Source organism: Cavia porcellus, unplaced genomic scaffold (genome assembly GCF_034190915.1).
Source record: "Cavia porcellus strain 051 isolate PalLab524CR breed Dunkin Hartley unplaced genomic scaffold, mCavPor4.1 scaffold_29, whole genome shotgun sequence".
NCBI classification, from domain to species: Eukaryota; Metazoa; Chordata; class Mammalia; order Rodentia; family Caviidae; genus Cavia; species Cavia porcellus.
Genome location: NW_026947512.1, coordinates 9,945,145 through 9,964,757, shown reverse-complemented (window position 1 = coordinate 9,964,757; position 19,613 = coordinate 9,945,145). Strand labels below are relative to the sequence as shown.

General features: G+C 33.4%; 1 protein-coding gene across 5 annotated transcripts in view; it reads right to left on the bottom strand.

Moving 5' to 3' along the window:
• Nucleotides 1-19,613, bottom strand: part of Cop1 (COP1 E3 ubiquitin ligase) — a 174,263-nt gene that overhangs the window by 94,978 nt on the left and 59,672 nt on the right. For all 5 annotated transcript variants that reach the window (XM_063239818.1, XM_063239817.1, XM_063239816.1 and 2 more), the window contains exon 9: nucleotides 11,813-11,865. In XM_063239818.1, the coding sequence (XP_063095888.1) occupies nucleotides 11,813-11,865 (53 nt within the window). The remainder of the gene's footprint in view (nucleotides 1-11,812; nucleotides 11,866-19,613) is intronic.

Below are 19,613 nucleotides of genomic sequence, written 5' to 3'. Positions count from 1 at the left end.
TTCTGAAGAAGAATTTAAACATAACTTAGAATACATGAAACAGATCCAAAGAGATTACCAGGAAACTAAAAACTCCATTGAACACTAGCAAAATGCCTTAACAAAAACTAAAGCCAGCCTTTTGAAACTTGAAGAGAGATTTATGACATATGATCATGAAAGAAAAGACCTCTTAAAAATAACAAGGAACCAGAAAGAAACAATTCAAAGGCTAGAAGATGACAAAAGGATATATAACTTAAGAATAAAGAATGTGAGTGAGAAAGCAGGAGCAACCAAAAATGAAATACAAAGAATATTCACAGATATATTAAAGCAAAATTTCCCATGTATACCAAAACGAAATGATATCCAGATAAAAGAGGCACACAGAACACCAGCTACCTACAACTCAAACAGATCTACACCTAGACATATAATAATCAAGATTCCAGAAATCCACCCAAAGAACAGAATATTAAAAGCAGCCAGAGAAAAGAAGCAGATTACCCACAACGGGAAAATTATCAAAATAACAACAGACTTATCAACACAAACTCTTAAATCAAGAAGGGAATGGGGAGAAATATTCCAAGTCCTGAAAGAAAATAATATGCAACCAAGACTCATATACCCGTCAAAACTTTCTCTCAAAATTAATGGAGAAATAAGATGCTTCCAAGACAAGGAGGAACTGTGGGAGTTCATGGCCACCAATCCAACCCTACAGAGAGTGCTGAAGGACATTCCAGTGAAAGAGAGGAAGGGATACCAGGATTCCAGCAACAGTGGCAGACAGGCCTCAATGAACGGGGCAGACAGTGGAATGAGGGAATAAGGTGGACAAATTATAGCAGAAAAGTAGAGTAGCAGACATGAGGCAGAGACAGTAAGTAAGCTATAGTCTTTAGTATAGATAGCTCTGAAACACTATAAAAAAAGGCAGAGGTCATTGTTAATAGTGTATCAAGATTTAAAAGACACAGTAGTCTTATCGCCATGTTTTGTTTGAATTTAATTTGTTCTGGTCTGTCCACTCATGTCAGATTTGAAGGCACAGACATCTGACTCAAAAATAGCAGGTTATACCATGGTAACTATCCTTACTTTCCTATTAACTTAAACTGAAATCCTGTATTACTTACATTGCCTTAATATGACTGATCTTAATTGAATCTGATTTGTAAGACCATGGTTTTGCCTTGGCTGATTTTATTTGAATTTGGTATGCTTGTTAGTATGAACCCTAAAAGTAGAGGCAACTACTCTGAAGATGACAAGATGTAAACGATACTAGTATTAATTATTAACAACTCTCAAATCCTACAATGCTTTCAAAGTTGTGTTTTTATAAAAATAGGTAATACTATGTTTAACTATATTAAGCCAATGATGTGGACAAATTTATTGAAAATAACAAGAGAAAACATAGTAACTACGGAAGATCACCTATATTGTGGTCTTATATGTCTTATCCATTGCATGTTTTTCTAGGAATTTGTTTTGCTGTCTTGTTATTATTTGTTTTTCTCTATAATACAGAGAGGATAAATATATATGTAGAAATTCACACATGAGATTTTTTTTAAAAAATTATTTATGGGAACAGATTATATATTGCAAGATGTAATGAACCCAATGCTAATTTCGTAGCATTATGATATAAATTCTAGCAATACTATTATTCACTGATCAGAATGATATTAGTCTAGTCTCTTAAGTTCAATTTCAGCATATGTAAAGATAAGGACAGCTACTAAGAAGAGAACGAGAGATGCGATGATAGTTATTATTGTCTTCCCCAAAGTTAGATCTTGAAGACCTAAAAAGCCTTCATCATCCTGTAATGATTTGCTCAGTTCTATAATATGCAATATGTATTTAATGTGTGTGAAGATGGGGACAACTATTTGTAAGAAACTAGAGACAATTAGAAAAACAGTGAAGATCTCCAGTGGACTTGCTTTGAAACCTGTATTTCTTTAAATTGTTTTTTTTAACTGTTTTGTTCTGTTTTGATATGTTTAATCTTATCCTCTTTGAGATATAAAACAAGTATGTAGGACTGATAACCATATTACTGAGTTTTTGTTCGATCATTGAGCAGAACTGTTTGCAGTGTCACTTTTTGAATGTCATTTTACATACTTCAATTTTGTAACCTGCACAGCTATGTCTAAGATGACAACATGTAACTTATCAACTAGCGATTTCTTACCATTTATTTTTCTGTAATTTTGTAATATTTCTACTCTTTTTTATCTCCATGTGTTTTTTGTTTCCTTTTCTTTAAATTAAAAAAAAAGAAAGAAAATATAACTGTATTCTATCTGTTAATGAAATACCTAAAGAATGAAAACTGGTAGAAATAATATTAAGGATAATACAATGGAAAATATTTTAAAAATACTCAAGATGAAAAAGTTTACTTACCAAAAAATTTTAGCCAATACATATCAGAAAAACTTTAATTCAATAAATGTAAAAGTGGCTGTTTGTAATAATACAGACTTAAAAATAAAAACAGCAAATATTCCCAGAGAAATTGACAAATCCAGCAACACAGTGGGAGATGAACTGATACGCTAGTAACAAAGCTGAGCACTGACAAAACCTTTCCTGTCTCATCTGACCTTTGTCATCCACAATAATTAGGGGAAATATATTTTCTTTCATTACCATGAGTTTGGTAATCTGCAAGAGGGTCCTGCAGCAGACACTCCCACTGAACTGTTCATGGTGTAATCCAGGAACTGAACATGACAAATAATATGTGATACAAATAGCAGGAAGAAATACGGAATCTGTTCTTGAGATTTGTGGAACTGAAAAGCACCTTGTGAATACATGATTAGGATCACATGTGCATCTTTGGGGCCACAAATCTCCACTTGTGAGAAGGATCCCCCAGTCTTCACTCAACTCATACATAAACCACCCCTACATCAGTCTTGGCAAGATGAGCTTTGCATTCACCAGCCTCTCCATCAGGTGAGTTTTTTGAATAATCATCTTCCTAGCCTCAATGCCTTGTCTCCTGAGGTTATTGGCTGCCATTCTAAGAGCAACTGGACCTGGGTCTGGTAACACTAATATATGTTCAGTCACATATAAAAGTTTGTTTTAGTGGACCATACCCAGTGAGAGAAAATGTACTAACCTTAAATATACATGACACACTTACAAAAATTACCATGTACTGTTTGTATTATTAATACAATAATATAATCACAATCTCTAAAGAAAAGACAAGTTACTTAAATGAAATACAAAAACCTTACCTACAAAAATTAAAAATTCTGACAAAGAAATCAAGAACTATTCATTAAAATCCATAAAGAAACAAGAAGAAACAAACTATTTGTAACACACAGGAATTAATGATTGGCATTCATAAGAAAAATTTCTGAAATCGCTTTAATTATAAGGCAAGAGAGGAGAACAGAAGAGTAATCATTTAATATGTGATAGGCTGAAAAGAAAAAGACTCTTTTACTATATTCCTGAATGTTAAAATTTGTCTCCTATCCTAAGCACTCCCTAGGTGCCACAATAGCCTACTTACAACCTCAGCTAATTTAGAAGCAACGATTACTTCCCAAGGACTATGCTCCCGGAACCAAAGCTTTAACTACTTTGCATAATTCATAATTCCATTACTCTTTTCTCCAGCCAACACAGGTTCAATGCAAATGACATATACTTTCCTTTCCAGATTTTCATTGTGAAAAAGCACTCTCCTCTCTGATTCAGGAGATATTTTCCAACTGCAACCCAATCTTGCTGCTGGAAGCTGCAGGAACTTGTCCCAGGATCTTCTCCCTCAGCTTGTCCATAGCATTTTTAGACTTAATAAATTCATTTATCTCAGGGAACCCTTGAACTCAAAAGAGTTTTTGTTTTTGAAAGCATCTAGGATGTATCTTATGTTTTTAAAGGAATGATATACAAAGATAAAGACTAAACATATATAAAGAAAGGGAGCAATACAAAAAATAGAAAAAGATATGAGATGCCATTTCACTCAAGATAAAACATAAATGGACAATAAATCTAAGATTCTGATCCTACAGTGACAGGAAAATACGAATTAAAATCACAATTATATTCCATTTATTACCATTAAAATGACAACCAACCACAAATACAACAGAACTAAGTACTGATAATAATGTCAAAATACTAGAATTCATACACTCATGTGGTGGGAGTTCTGAATTAGTAAAACACTTTAGAAAATAATTTGATATTAACTCGTAATAGAAAGTATTATATACCAAATGACCCTCAATTCTTCTCCTAAAGAAATTCTTGCACTTGTTTATTGAAAAACATCTTTAACAACAAAAATAACAAAAATTCTAGAAATATAAATGTATGCAGATTGGGCAATTGATCTATTGTAGTATATTAACACAATGGAATATTATTTGACATTGAAAATGAATCAACTACCACTAACTAGATATCAAGAATAAACCTCTGAACTATTTACTGTGGCGTCATTTTTACAAAATTGGAATACAATCAAACTAAATAAAATAGTGGGTATATATACATACATATATATGGTAAAACGCTAAAAAAATGACAAACAAATATCAGAAAAATAATTATCACAGACAGAAGGCAAGAAATTTGTTAGGATCAAATAAGTAACTTGTACTACTAATACTACAGTAATTAACATCCAATTTCATGAAAGTTTGCTTTGCTTTATTATACTTCTAAATTACATATTCATGAAACATTCCTCTTGTATATATCAACTTAGTTTTTAAAAATTTGAAGAGGAAGAATACAGACCTTTTGGCAAAATGATTTGTTCAATGGAAAAGCAAAAACACATCATAGTGTAAAACATGAGACCAATCAAAACAACAAAAATCAAGTATACAACATAAAACCATTACGAACTATTTGACAAAACTGTTTCATTATGGTTTCCTGTTTTTATAGTTATAATCATTCTGTCACTACTTTTTAAAAATTTATTCAGATCTAGTACAGTACCTTTTCAAATAATCCAACATTAGGTAGCTTCATAAATGTTGGCAAAGATACAACACTTAGCTCATTTTTACAAACTGCTTAAAATTTCACAAATATTTTGGGAATAAAATTGATTGCAGATAATAGAGAAGGCTAATTATCACATGAGACAATCTAGCATAAGCTCTATAATGTGTAGGTAGATATAAAAGGAAATTTTTTTAACTATGTTAATCCATATAGGCTTCCCCTAAAGAAAAAGCAGCCACATTGATGAAACTCAAAGATAACTAATTTTCCCTACAGTTAAAAAAAAAAAAAAAAAAGAGCAACATGTAAATATTCTATTTGGTCAATAGAATGAAAACAAACCTGAAATAAATACTAAGAAATTCATAGGGATCCTCTGAAAACCAAAGAGCAAATTAAACACAATTATATAGAAGTATTTACTGTGAGCCTGCATGTTATGAAAAATCTTTATAAACATAGCACTGATTGTTGAATGCAATTAAAATGGAAACACAAAAGAAACACTCAAAGCTAAATATTACATTTTATGAACATTATTAGTGGAAAAGAGTATCAAAATAATGAAATCCTCAAAGGTTGAATGAAATCAGTGCTTCTACAATGACAGCCCTCATCACAGGCAAATTCCCTGTACTAAGAAGAGACCTCTATTCTAAATGATGCTATAAGTGTATGGTTATCTGAAATTTGAAAATTTTTCAACATATAAATACCCTTTCATCTCAAACTAATCTCATATATTAACATACGAAAACAAATAAATTATTATTTACACAGTAGGTAATCTTTAAAAGTTCAAGGACCACGTGCAAAATTGCTGGGGATAATTTCACAATGGCTAGTTTTACATATTTTCCTGAGGGATGAACTAGTATCATCCTTTTGAGACTTCCAATTATCTCACTGGGTGGGGTGGGCCATCCTCTCAAAGCCACCAAGTCTAAGGACTAAAGCTAGGACTAAGACTAAGACTCCTAAGACTAAAGACGCTCCAGGACAAGAACCTCATTAGCTTTAAACCATCATTGCCCTCTGAGTCATCAGATGATCCCTTCACCACTGTCCTCAATCAGTAAATACTGAGGTTCTGGCTGGCTCTTGGCATTACTGGTCATCCTGTTCAGGAAGCCCCACTTAGTTAGAAGCATTATAGGCAGTGAGGCAGGGCTAGGTTCTCAAAGGAGCCAGAGCAGATACCTCACAACTGTGGGAGAGACAAACACCTCCTGCAGTGGGTCTGGACTCAAGACAAAGAATCAAACAAATGTATCCACAGCCTAAAAACTGATATTCTAATTAGTTCCCTAAGCCTGGAGTCACTATCCCATCCCCCTAGGGGAAAGGTCACAACTCTTAGGAATGCCCCCTTCCTACCTGACTTGCTTTCCCATTTGTCCCCAATATAATCAATTTTATCTGAACTATTAATCTTATTGGCTAACTATAGTTAAGTTCCACCTTATGCCCATCTGCCTTGTGAGTTCCCAGTGTTGTGCCACACCCCACCCCGCTTTGAACCTGTGGTTTTACTCTATAAAAGTCCCTGGAAAAGCGTCCTGGGCAACCGGCTCAGGACCCCTTCTGTCTTCTCTTCAGACAGAAACTACTCTTAACCTCCATTTTTCCTAAAATTCATTCTTCAATTTTAGAGAAAACGAACTCTTACTGGACATAGCAGGTTGGGAATTTCATTCCCCTATATCAATCACCAGATCCAAATTATTGGTTATCCCAGATCCCTTCTGCTTGCTTTAACACCTTGAAGGAGATGAGGCTCACTGCAGAGGTCTCTGATGCAAAGTACTAAGACAAACTGATCAACAGGCAATTTTTAATACAAACATTTGAAGATTGTCTTTAAAAGACAAAGCTCAATAATTTAGACCGGTTGCCTTAAAGTGATCTCCAAAGTGTGGTTTTGAGTCAAGGAGGATTATCTAAAATCTTCTGAGGATCTCTGTGAGGTCAAAACTATGTCAATAGCAGGGTTTGGTGGTGTACATCTGTAATCCTAGAACCCTGGGGGACTGAGACAGATAGCAAAACCAGTGTGGGAAACCTACTAATTTAGCTAGACCCTCTATCAGTGATGGCAAACCTTTTAAAGCTTTCAGTGATACCAACAGTCACAGGCCATAGGTTCACTACCACTGCCCTAAATCAAAGGGAACTGAGGGCAGCGAAGTAGCTCAGTGACAAGGCCTTGTTTTCCATATCTAGTATTGGGAGGCTAAGGGAGGAGAATCACAAATTCCAGACTGGGGAATTAGTGAGACCCTGTTTCAAAGTAAAAAACAAGATTAGATGAGCTTCTGGCTTGGCAGACACTGAAATGGTGACAGCATAGAGAAAACCAAGGAATAAAAACTACAAATCAACCCCCGTAACTTGCTTTATGTAGTTCTTCTGTTTGGCTGTTACTAACACCTCTATTTAAAAAAAAAAAAGAAAGAAAGAAAGACAGAAAAAATAGCAAAACATAACTAATGTGTTTCCCTGAGTTCTTGGAACTAGTCCATCAAAACCAAGGAGGGGATCACGGCAATCCCTGGTTTACAACTGGCTAATCAAAAATATTAGATGCCTACACTTGGGATTGGAGTCTGAAGTGGGGACAGCCTTGTAAAACTTTTGGAAGGTGACATTAACTGCAAGAAGATAATGTCAGAATTAACTAAATTATGTACCCAGTTCATACAGGGAAAGTTGATGAACTGCATAGTGAGGGAAAAAACCCACACACATGGGGTTAGAAGCATTATGTAAGTAGAGACAAAACTATTTCATCAGAGGATAATAAGAAAGGATAAAAACACACAATTCCTTCAAAAACAAAATTCACCACATTTTTCACAAATTAAGATTGGGAATGTAAATAATTTCACAAAAAGAACTCTAGGCCCAAATAATTTCACTCAGGAATTCTACCAAATATTCAAGGAAGAAATAGCGAAATAGCAGTAATCTTACTCAAACTATTAAAAAAAAAAAAAAAAAAGAGAGGAGAAAACACTTCTTTCAACAGGCAGGGACGCCCGGGAGATTTTTAGGTCATTGGGGAACACGGGGCAGTTTGTGACTGCTCCTGGGAATTCCTCCCAGAAGATGGAGCCTAGTTCTATCTCCCCCCTCCAGCTCCCTCGCTCCTCCACTCTAGCTCTTGTTAAGGGATGAATGCTTGCTTGTACATGAACTCAAGTCATGAAGTGCCGGCTTCTCCACCCTGCCCAATCATGGACTTGGATTCTCTACACTGAGTTTATAAAACTTTTCTTCTTCCATAAGTTAGCTGCCTCAGATATCTGATTACAGTAAAGCAAAGCAAACACTACCAAAACAAACAAGGATACTGAGAGAACAAGTATATCCTTCAGAAATATAAGTACAACAAAATATTAGTAAATCAAACACAGCAAAATATAAAAATAATAATTTATCATGACCAAATGAACTCCAGGAATTCATGATAGTTTTAATGTTAGAAAAACAATGTAATTTATTGTACTAGACAAAATGAGTAATTATTCAAAAAATGTAGAAAAAAGTTGGTAAAATTCAGCAATTAATCATGTTCAAAGTTTTTAGTAGGAATAGAAGAAAAGTTCTGAAATCTGATAAGAAGCATCTACTACATCGTACAGGTAACACGGTAACAGGTAAGAGAAAAGAGAAGGGAAGAAAGCAGAGAGAGCAGGCAGATACAGAAGGGAAAGGAGAAAAGAGGAAAATGAAGGGAAAGAGAAGAACACACACAAACAGGAAGATACCAAATTTTAACAGTCAAAATGGGATCATTTGTGTCACATCCTGACAAATGGAGCCAGAGAAAGCCAGCAAAGGAAAGATTTTCATGATAAAAGGACTATTACAAAAAACTACTAAAATCAAGGCCGTACACAAAGGCTGCCACAAACACAGAAAATACAATGAGGATGTCTACACAGTAACTGCCTGTCCACGCCTGCACTGACGCCATCCTTGTTACTGAGTCTTGAACCAAAGCCAAGCCTAGTAACTCTCCTTACTAATCAGTACATTTATACAACAGCGACAGGACATGAGCAACACCCAAAGTTAACTGAACCTTTATACATAAGTAACAAACAACTCTTGCTAAAATTGTTTTCTATATTTACCATCTTACAATAACCTAATTTCCTGAGGTAAAGGTCAAATTCATGTATTTTTATTCTTCTCTAAAACTGGAATGGTTAAATGCTATCACTTTTTAGCATAATTCTGAATACATTTCTTATGCATACAATAGGTAAAGCTTTCATTAGCATTATTTTTTGAGTTATTTTGTATCCATCTATTCCTTAACATAAAGGTATTCAAATCATTATTTACCATCTTCCAAATTATCTGTCAACTTGTCTCTAGTGATTCTAACTTACAGAACACAGATGGTAAGATTTATTCTATTTTAGAATTATCCACTTTTCCAAATGTTCCAAGTACTAAATAAACAATATGTGTCTTTTAATGAAAAATATAAAAACAAATACTTTTAAAAAAATTAATCTTAATTCATTTGACAAAACACAAAACAAAACCCCTAATGTCCTCATAATCACCTAAGGAAGCTAAGTACAAATTAACCTCTGTTACATTTATCACTTCACTTTCTACTTTTCTCTCCAGCCCCACTGGTTTACTGGGCTGTCAGGTATGAGCTTACGACAGAGATTATTTTCTTCCTTCTACCTACAACTTCCAAACAGATACTCAGATGGCTTAGTTATTCATTTCCTCTTTAAGTCTCAATGTCTTTCCACAGGGCCAGGGAAGGAAAAGATCAAAATTCTAAATCAACGTTACTTTCTCATCATTATAAAGTTTAAAAAAATGGTAGTCCAATCATCGTAAGTTAGAAATAGACTGTTACTTTTACTGTTCTTTTTTCCCTGAACATTCAATTTTCGACGTTTTTTGTAGCTGAAGGGATTTGCTTTAAAACAATGTTATATATAAAAGGTAATAGTGAAAACCTTTTCTTGTTCCTCTCCCTTTAAGTTTTCAAATGCCCTCCAACCAAATGCCTTCAAGAACGTATCGGTAGCTGGGCAAGTTTTACTTAATATTTATGACACATAAGTTAGGACACTACAGTTAAGCAAGAAACATAAGCAAGAGCATTTTAGAAATGACTTAAAAGAATTCAGACTTAGGGGCTGGGGATTTAGCTCAGTGGCATAAGCGCCTGCCTTGCAAGCAGGCAGTCGTGAGTTCAATCCCCGGTACCGATAAAAACGAAAAAGACCAAAAAAAAAAGAATTCAGACTTGTATTATATGATTTAAAGTTATGTTCAAGGAAGTAAGACTGTGTTCTAGACTGGACACTATCATCTAAGGCTAATTCTATAATAATCACAATATATCTTGGGAGGACAAAAGACTAGTGGCCTCAAGTTATAAATGGTAAAGTAGCAGCAATCACGCATATTTAGTCAATATTCAGCTGTGCTTTTTTATGCTTTGTTACGTACACTGACTTTGCTTTTTATGTCCTAATACAAGTTTACAGCATATTCTAGGTTTCTGTTTCATTTTCAAGTCACAGAATAGCCATGTCTGATGCTGATGTTCTGTAAAATTATGTTCAAAAGGGGTATAACAAAGCCTATCTATGAATGCCAAGGCAATTTCTGATTCAGAGACTGCTTTTTCTCTCTCAAGTTCTACAATGTATTTCAACATACAGATTTAAAATTTCTCCTGATATATTACATTAGGCCTTACTAAAAATACTTGCATCAACGTCTAACGGTTAGAAAGAGATATGAACAAACAAATCTATGAACTTAGTATTAAAAAATAGGGCAAATGCAAGCAGGAACACGGAGATAACATAGGATGTTTAGAGTTATCACAAAAAAAAGTAACAGTAGTAACAATTGCATTATTTTTTCACATAAAGTGAATATATACACAAATACATTAAAAATGCTTCATTTTTTTCCTCTCACTAAAAGCATAATACTATATTGGGACAATTTATGAAACCTGAATACTATCTAGGGATAAGAAAATGACACTGTATCTACGTTAAGTTCTTCAACTTTAAAACTGTATTGTGATTATGTAATATGATATCCTTGTTTTTAAGGAAACACACACAGGTTTATTTAAGGGTAAAGGAATGTGTACCTGTACCTAAATCAAGCAATCCAGGGATAAAACTGTATGTTATGCGGTATTAAATGAGAGTAAGACAAAATGTTACTGTTTGAACAACCTACATGAAGAAAACATGAAGAAACTAATTTTAGTATTGTTACTTATCCCTAAAAGTTAAAAGAAGCCATTGTCAGGCCTCAAAAACTAGAAACTGACAAACATCAGCACTCACTAATCAAAAACCGAGAGAGAAAAGTCAATAAATTAACTAGAAGAGATGAGACTAATATCTACTGTACTCAAGTCTGAGTTGCTTGCAACTAGCAAAGCTCAAAGTATCAACATAAGGATAGGTAATTAATCAGCAGGTTATAACTTTCTTATCTCTAAGACAATGATCTGATTTTTCAGTTTCCTCTAAAGGTCACTAGAGGTCTTCTCAGGATCTGATATTATTAGTAAGTTTAAAACATTCTTTTAAAACTCTTTCATCATTGGTAAGCAAATGAATAGCTAATTTTGACATTACACATCAGAGCTATTCAGGTCCTAATCAACCCCATGCTGTTTGAAATAGCATGTCTAGATGATAGGACATTTCAGGAAACTAATCTAAGACTTTATAACTTAAGTGATTATACCCCTGGTACCCCTAAAACATACTGTTAAATATATCATTTACCTGAGAACTGCCACTGAAACCTGGAGGTTGGCTGTATTCTGTGGAATCAATAATACTACTGCAAAATGAAGAAAGAAAAAAATGTGATTTCAGTATTTATATTACTTTCGCAACAGAAAAAGTAGATATAAATAAAAATGTATCTATAAGTCTAATATTAATTTTAAGCAAACATTTACTGTCAATCATTTAATTAGATATCAAACATACAACCCATAAACATAAAACTAGCAAATACTTAAACAATTTATCATTTCATCCACTATCTCCCAACAGATACACAAAGTTAGACTACAAAATGGGAATACTTAGAAGGTAATTGTACACATGTATTTTTTGTCTGTATTTCATTTCCAAACTATGATTTTTTTTGAATTTTTAAGGAAAGGAAGACTCATAGTAGTAGGAAAAGAGCACAAGCATGCAATCAAAAGCTATGGTTAACATACACTGCTAAGCCACTAGAAAGCTACAAGCGCCTACACAATCACTACTGTTTCCTCACTGCAAATTAAGGTTGGTATAAACTATTTCTAGACTGTGTTTCAAGTCCCCAAAATATTACAACTATGTGAAGTAAAAAACAAAATTACCAAAGCAATAGGACAACTGTAAAATGACAACAGTCTTTCACAAAATCCAAAATTTACGTACTAGTTTTTAGCTGCCCTGGTCAAACACAATCTGTTTTCCCATCTGTACTATTTATTTAGTGTATCTTCTGTGCATTCTTACCTAATTTGAGAAAAAACTAAAAGCCCAGAATATCTTTTTCTTCCTCTCTAGCTTACCACTTTTTAACAGTACTATCTCATCTCATTCTTTAATAAACTAACCTATAAAAATTATCAACAGCTGGAATTGTGTAACATACATGCCAACCATGATAAACTGTTATTTACATTTTTACACTGTTCTTTCATATTTCTGCAATAAAGGTGTTTATATTGTCTACCCCAACTGAGGTACTAAACACTATTCAACTACTACTCAACTACACAGAATAATTATTTCTCAAATTACTTTAGACATTTTAACATGAAAGTTTAGAAGTAAAAAGTTTCAACTTTACTTGAAACTTCAGCTAATAACTGGACATTATGAGTTATCCATTTTATTTTACCATTAATTCCTCTAACTAATGAATGATAGTACGTCACAGAGGTGTGAGATGAGAAAATGTGTGTAAAGTTCTAGTACAATGCTAAAATATGGTTAACAGTAAATTTTGGCTTCTATTTACAAAATTGGTTGACAATGAAGTTTTACCTTTTGTAAATATCGTAAGTCATAGAGCACTGTCTTCACAGTTGTCTTTTTTTTAATAGCAGCAATACACTACTACCCAGGTCTTAATCATGTTCTTGTCTGTTGTAACAGTAAAATTCAATTATACAAGAAAAAGGCTTTCCTTATGCTACAAAAATTTACGCTTTTTTGCTGTGGGTTTCTTCCAATGAAATAAAGCACCACTCACTTTCTCTATAGCATCAAGTACTTCCACATGCTATTCTCAGTCTATTCCATACATGGGTTAACAGGGCCAAAAGTGAGATGCCATGCATTCAAAAGACTGCTTTTGTGGTGGGGCACACCTGTAATTCCAGCACTCTTCGAAGATGAGGCAGGAGGATTGCAAATGTCAAGCTCAGCCTAGACAGCGTAGGTAGACCATGTCTCAAAATGTTAAAGGGAGGAAGGGAAATTCAGCTCAGTTTAAAGGCCCTAGATTCAATTTCCAGCATCAATTTTTTAAATAAAGTCTTTTGCTCATGAAACCCAATTATCTACCATCTGTATAGCATTAATAAATTTATACAGGTGTATGTTCAGAAGTCAACAGAATGACTTCTAGCTATGACTTTTCATGGCTTTGTAAGTCTAAATTTTTTAACTGCTAGCCTTAATGATACCGATATCATCTTAGCATAATATTAAAGAGATGTTTAAAGTATGTATTAAAATTGCCAACTAGCTTGAGATATTGATATGTCTTAAATGGTGTTTTAATAATGATAAGCAAATTTTGAGCCACTATGTTATATTCCTCTTTTATGCTCTGTAAATGGAGATTTGGGGAAAAAATCCCACATTAACTCACTCCATTTACAGACACAACATAGGGGAAAAAAATGAAAAACAGTGAACTCCAAACACAAGACAGTGTCAGTTTCAAGTAAACATTAATAAAGTTATAAAAATTTAATAAGGACATCAAACATGGTAACAGAAAGAAGAAATTTTCAAAGTAGCAACCAAAAGTGAATTAGGAATACACTTCTATTAAAATGAGGAAAATAAAGTAATTCCTAATGTTCTTGCTGATGACAACTAGAAATTCATCTAAAAATGTAAATGAAAACACTGCAGCAGTTACCCTGGAGTAAAAAGAAATTCAGTTAGGTAGTCACACAAACACACTGACTTCAGTTTTTGCTTCCAAAAGCAAACATAACTCATAATTAAAAGACAGATTGTTGGGGCTGGGGATTTAGCTCAGCGACATAAGCACCTGCCTTGCAAGCAGGCAGTCGTGAGTTCAATCCCTGGTACTGATAAAAAGGAAAAAGACCAAAAAAAAAAAAAAAAAAAAAGACAGATTGTTAAGTCAGTTTCACTTATAAAATACCCTCTGATCAATAGATAGGTAAGAGACAACAGCAGCTTATTCTTGCTGCAAATAATAGGTTTATTAATTTTAGACTGGATTTTTATCTGAAAAAAGCAATTTAAAATGTAAATTATTAATATACATATTAGCCAAATAATAATGAAAAGACAACTTTTGAATCAATAAAGCGAAGTAAGCACACTCAGCTCATTTAAGTCTGAACATAAGTCATTGAGCATAGGATTTTTTGAAAAAAATAAAAGAATCAAATAGGCCAAAAACTGCCAAGTACACACATGAAATTTGATGCTATCATTGACATTTTTAGCCCATTAACTTAGAGCAAAAAATTGTAAGCCTCTATACTTAATACAGTAACTCATATAGCTACAGAAACAATGTTTCTTTCCAGTATTCTTCATACTGAGTCAGCTTCCTCAAAGCAAAACACATTAAAGTAACTTGAAAAATTTTTACTACTTTAATAATTTTACATTAATGGTAAACCTCATAAATACTAACAAGCAAAATTCTTATGGCCTCAACTTTACAGACCCTCCTCCACCCTCTCCAGTCAAAATCAGTCTAACTGTCCATTTTTTCCTTTTATATTCTCCATACCTTTTAACATTTGACACAGTCATATTAACCAAAACTGATGTAGATAATCCATCCACTGATGTGAATAACCTGTCAACTGATAATATCTACTGAATCTCTACCATGTGCCAGACATTATTTTCATTTCTTTAAACGTATTATCACATTTTGTCCAGCAATTCAAGTAGTTATCCTTATTTTTCATATGAAAAAGCAAAGGTATGTACAGAAAATAATAAACTTCACTAAGGTCACACTGGTAATAAGTTTTAGAAATCAAATTTAAACTCAGGTAGCATAATTCCAGAATCCTTATGGTACAACCATCAAAGTGACCCATACTCTTTTTGAAGAAACACTACCATGTTCAGTTTGAGCAGAAAACTTTCATGTATCACCTGTTCTCAACTCTGAAATGTCTTCCACAACCCTTTCATTTTCCAAAATTTTTACAATAGAAATGCCTTAAGAGTATCATTTATGTCTCTGTGTGATACAGAGCAAATTAAAATTACTTTGTCTCTCTAACTCAGTTTACTAACTGGTAAAATAAAATGCAGAGATAAAATCTATTATATAAAATCTGTTTTGAAGAAACAGTCTATGTAAATTACAAGGCAGTACCCAATACTTAGCTACAATATTATTCTAACCGTTGAAAATTTTGCAAATAAAGTTCTCCAGGGCAGTATTTCCAGGGAAGATTTCTGATTTTGATACAAATATCATGCTTTAGAAGTCCAGAAAAAATTTTCCTCTTTTACCAGTAGCACAAAGTTACAAAGAATTGCAATTATGCATAAGGAGGGAACATAATATTGTATTGATTTTAACAATTGAGTTACTACACAATAATCTTGAAGTTGAAAAAAAGAAAAGTTGAATAAAGAAAAATGACTTTAAAGTTTTCCCTGTAAAAGAAGTTCTCTTCTTAGGGAGAAACTTCTGGCAACTGTAAAAATGTATGTGTGGAAATTTTCTGAAAGATGGAACAGGTCTAAGCCTATTGATTCACTGCCTTTTTTGGAAAGAAAAGCTTTGCTTAGTAGAACTACAAAAATAAGGGAAAAAAACAGCTAAAAAGAATGAGTCACAGTTTATAACACAAAGTCCTGTATTTGGTTACACACTTTATATTCTGTTACTCCTTCCCAATTTATTTATATTTCCTAGCAGAGAAATGTTTAACTATCAGATGATATAGGAGCTACATGGTCTTAACAGTTACAAAATTACATTGAAAGAACTACAGAAAAAGGTTTTAAAAGTAAACTTAGAGAAAGTATTCTAAAGCAATAAAAGATTTAAAGGTTATGATATCAGAACAAAGAAAGTATGACAGGACCTGGGTACGGAACAAACTGCAGAAATGCAAAACGGTAGCATCGCTAGAAGGTTTATTGTTATAATGGACCCGGTGGGAAGCAGGTGGGACCCTGAGCACATGATCTGGTACAATGGCACCTCCTTTTCCAGGTTTTCCTATGCTCTGCCTCGTAGCTGGCCATGCCTTGATCAACTTTTCCTCCATCATGCCCCTCAGCCATGCCATCTCAAGCAAGAACTGGCTGGCTGTCCAGGGACTCAAACATGAGCCAAAATAAACTTCTCCTTCTTTAATTTGCAGTTGTAGACTATTTTGTCACAGCAACAAGGAAAATGACTAAGTCAATAATCAAAGGGATGAACTTTCCTGTATGACTCTAACTTGAAAGAGCAAAAGCTTGTTATGTATGCATAACAAGACCTGATCACTTTCATAAATAGAACCCACAGGAAACAAACAATAAATACCAATAACTTGTTTTGCTCAAGAAGACTTAATTTTAACTCTCCCAAGCTCAGGAACTGAGATGTTTTGAAAACATTACAGAAAGATATGTAACTTTACTCCCCACTAAAAAAGTAAGAAATGAAAAACTTTACCTCATCCTTCACAATGTGATATATGATACAGTTACATAAGCTTACTGTTAAGTGTTTGAGCTTTCTTTTATAAAATGAAAAATATATGTGTCTGAGTTAGATTTTAGAAGACGTCAACAGTGTTGGCAAAACAGATACAAAACCAACTAAACTTGTGTTTCCATACCTTCCTAAGCATAATTTCCACCATTTGTCTGCATGTTTATCTCTAAGATCTGTTTCTGAACCAATGGGTCATATTTGGTAATAGAATTCAAAATCTCTACTTCATGCAGTGGTTTGGCTTAATACTAATGAACTCAAACTGGCCTCTATAAGACCTCAGATTTCAGAATTTAAATGGACTGCTAATATCTTCATCAAGCAGTGAAAATTACAGTGTACAGAACCCAAAGATGCCTACAAGTCAAACATAATGAAGTTTTAAAGTTAAAATGCATTTTGATAAATAAAATTCTTAGAATCATAAAGTCTGCATACACTGTACTATATTTTCATAACTATCAATTCAATAGCTAATGTTACATCTCATCTGAAGACAACCTCATTATGAGAAGAGGTTCCAGAATCTGTCAGTGCCTAACAGTGTTGACATGTGCCTGGTACATTTCAAATACTGGCTGAGTGACTTAAAATAAATTCTTCAAATGTTCTAAATAATACCCTTGCAAGAAAATTATACCTTTCAAGAAACATTTTCATAACTTGTTGCATTACCTATCAATTTTAATGAGAAAATGATATATAAAGATACCCATATATCATTATCAGTTAAGCTCATGTCTTTATTTTCTATTTATTTTTGTTCTAGTTCAACTTTAAAATTTAATGTCATAAAAGAAAAGAGATCAGGAGAGAAAGAAGGGCAAGGCAAGAGAGACAACAGAGAAGACAGACTTGATAACCTATGTTATATGGGTATAAGAAAATGCCACAATGTAACCCAGTAATACGAATAATATATGCACCAATAAAAAATTTAAAAGACATGCAAATGACTGGTCAAGCATATGAAAAACTGTTCAAGTTCTTTGATATCTGAAGAAATGAAATTAAGCCAATAATGAAAAACAAGTAAAGAATAAGTAAATGAAAAAATAAAAATTCAGTATCTTTCAATGCCTATGGCAGTAAGTCCAAGTCCTTCACAAGTAGAGGGTCAGCATAAGGCCAATCACCTTTAACAGAACAATAAAACAATCAACTGGTTTTACTACCACTCCTACACTATAGGCAAGCACTAAAACACAGTAAAGCATTAAGTATACCTGAGGTTTCTTAAGGCTTTTTAAAAAAATAATTATGTGGCTTTGGAGAATGAGTGTAAGGGGGGAGTGTTTGCTTGTGTATAGATCTCCTGCATTGCTATATACAATCTTTCTCTCTTAAGTACAGGAAATAAAGGTTATATTAAAAATGTTTAGAGTGGGCTGGGGATTTAGCTCAGCGGCTTAAGCGCCTGCCTGGCAAGCGCGAGGTCCTGAGTTCAAGCCCCGGTACCGCAAAAAAGAAAAAAAAAAAGTTTAGATTTATACATAGGAAAGGTCTATTTAAAATTAACAATTACTAATAATTTATAAAGATTACAATGAGATATGAGCATAGCAATATTTCAGTTCCTAGGCTTTTAGAAAAACTTATGTTCTTAAGTAAAATAAAGCAGTTGAGTCAATAACTGCCTAAAACTACTAAGTCCCTAAACATTAACATGTGAGAAAGGAATCATTAACAGCACATTATTTACTAGAGATGAGCCAATCAATGATCCAACATGTAAAACATCAAGAACATATAAAATCAAAATTCCCATCTATATTTTATTTATATCTCCCTCTTCCTGTATCACAGACTTTAAGAACAATTCAGAATTTAAATTGATGGGGCTAGGGATTTAGTGCAGTGGCAGTGCCTGTCTGGCAAGCACAAGGTCATGAGTTCCATGGCCAGTACCAAAAAAAAAACAAAAACAAAAACAAAAACTGATATACAGTTCTCTTAAAAAGAGTTAAATTTACCATCAATAGCAAATTTCTTATCATTGAAAGTATTTTAAAGATAAGACACTATAAATCAGAAACTATTACTATTTTATACTGTATTACTATTTTATTTTTAGGAAAACAAGATAAATTTAAAACTAGCAACTATCTGGATATTATAGTAAAACCAGCTAAAGCAGAGAAGCTTCAAGTACTGTGCTTCAAACCAAGTTCTTTGAAGTTCTGAAAACACAGATGTGAGACTGATAACTGGTAATTCTGAAATACTTGCTTAAAGACAAAAAAGCAACTATGAAACAATTATTTCTAAGACAAGTCATATTTATGTAAAGCACTGAGACATTTACAGACAAAAATTGTTAACAGCAAACTGGAAAAGAATTTAAAATCTCGAGGAAAGTATACCAATATTCTTTATCCCACCATATTTACAGTTAGCCCTAGAAAGAGATCAAGTTTCTTACTGAGTTTCTCGCTTCCCATTTTTTGGAATCAGCCATTTAGTTGTGCTTCCCATTCACATACACACTTAAACTAAGCAAACTTTAAGGAACCCCAAAGCCACATTTATTAGTCCTTGTAAAATAAAGTCCACTCCACTGACCTCTATCAAAAATTCACGGATAATCACAACCAATCTAAAATGTTTCCATCTAAACAAAATAGCAC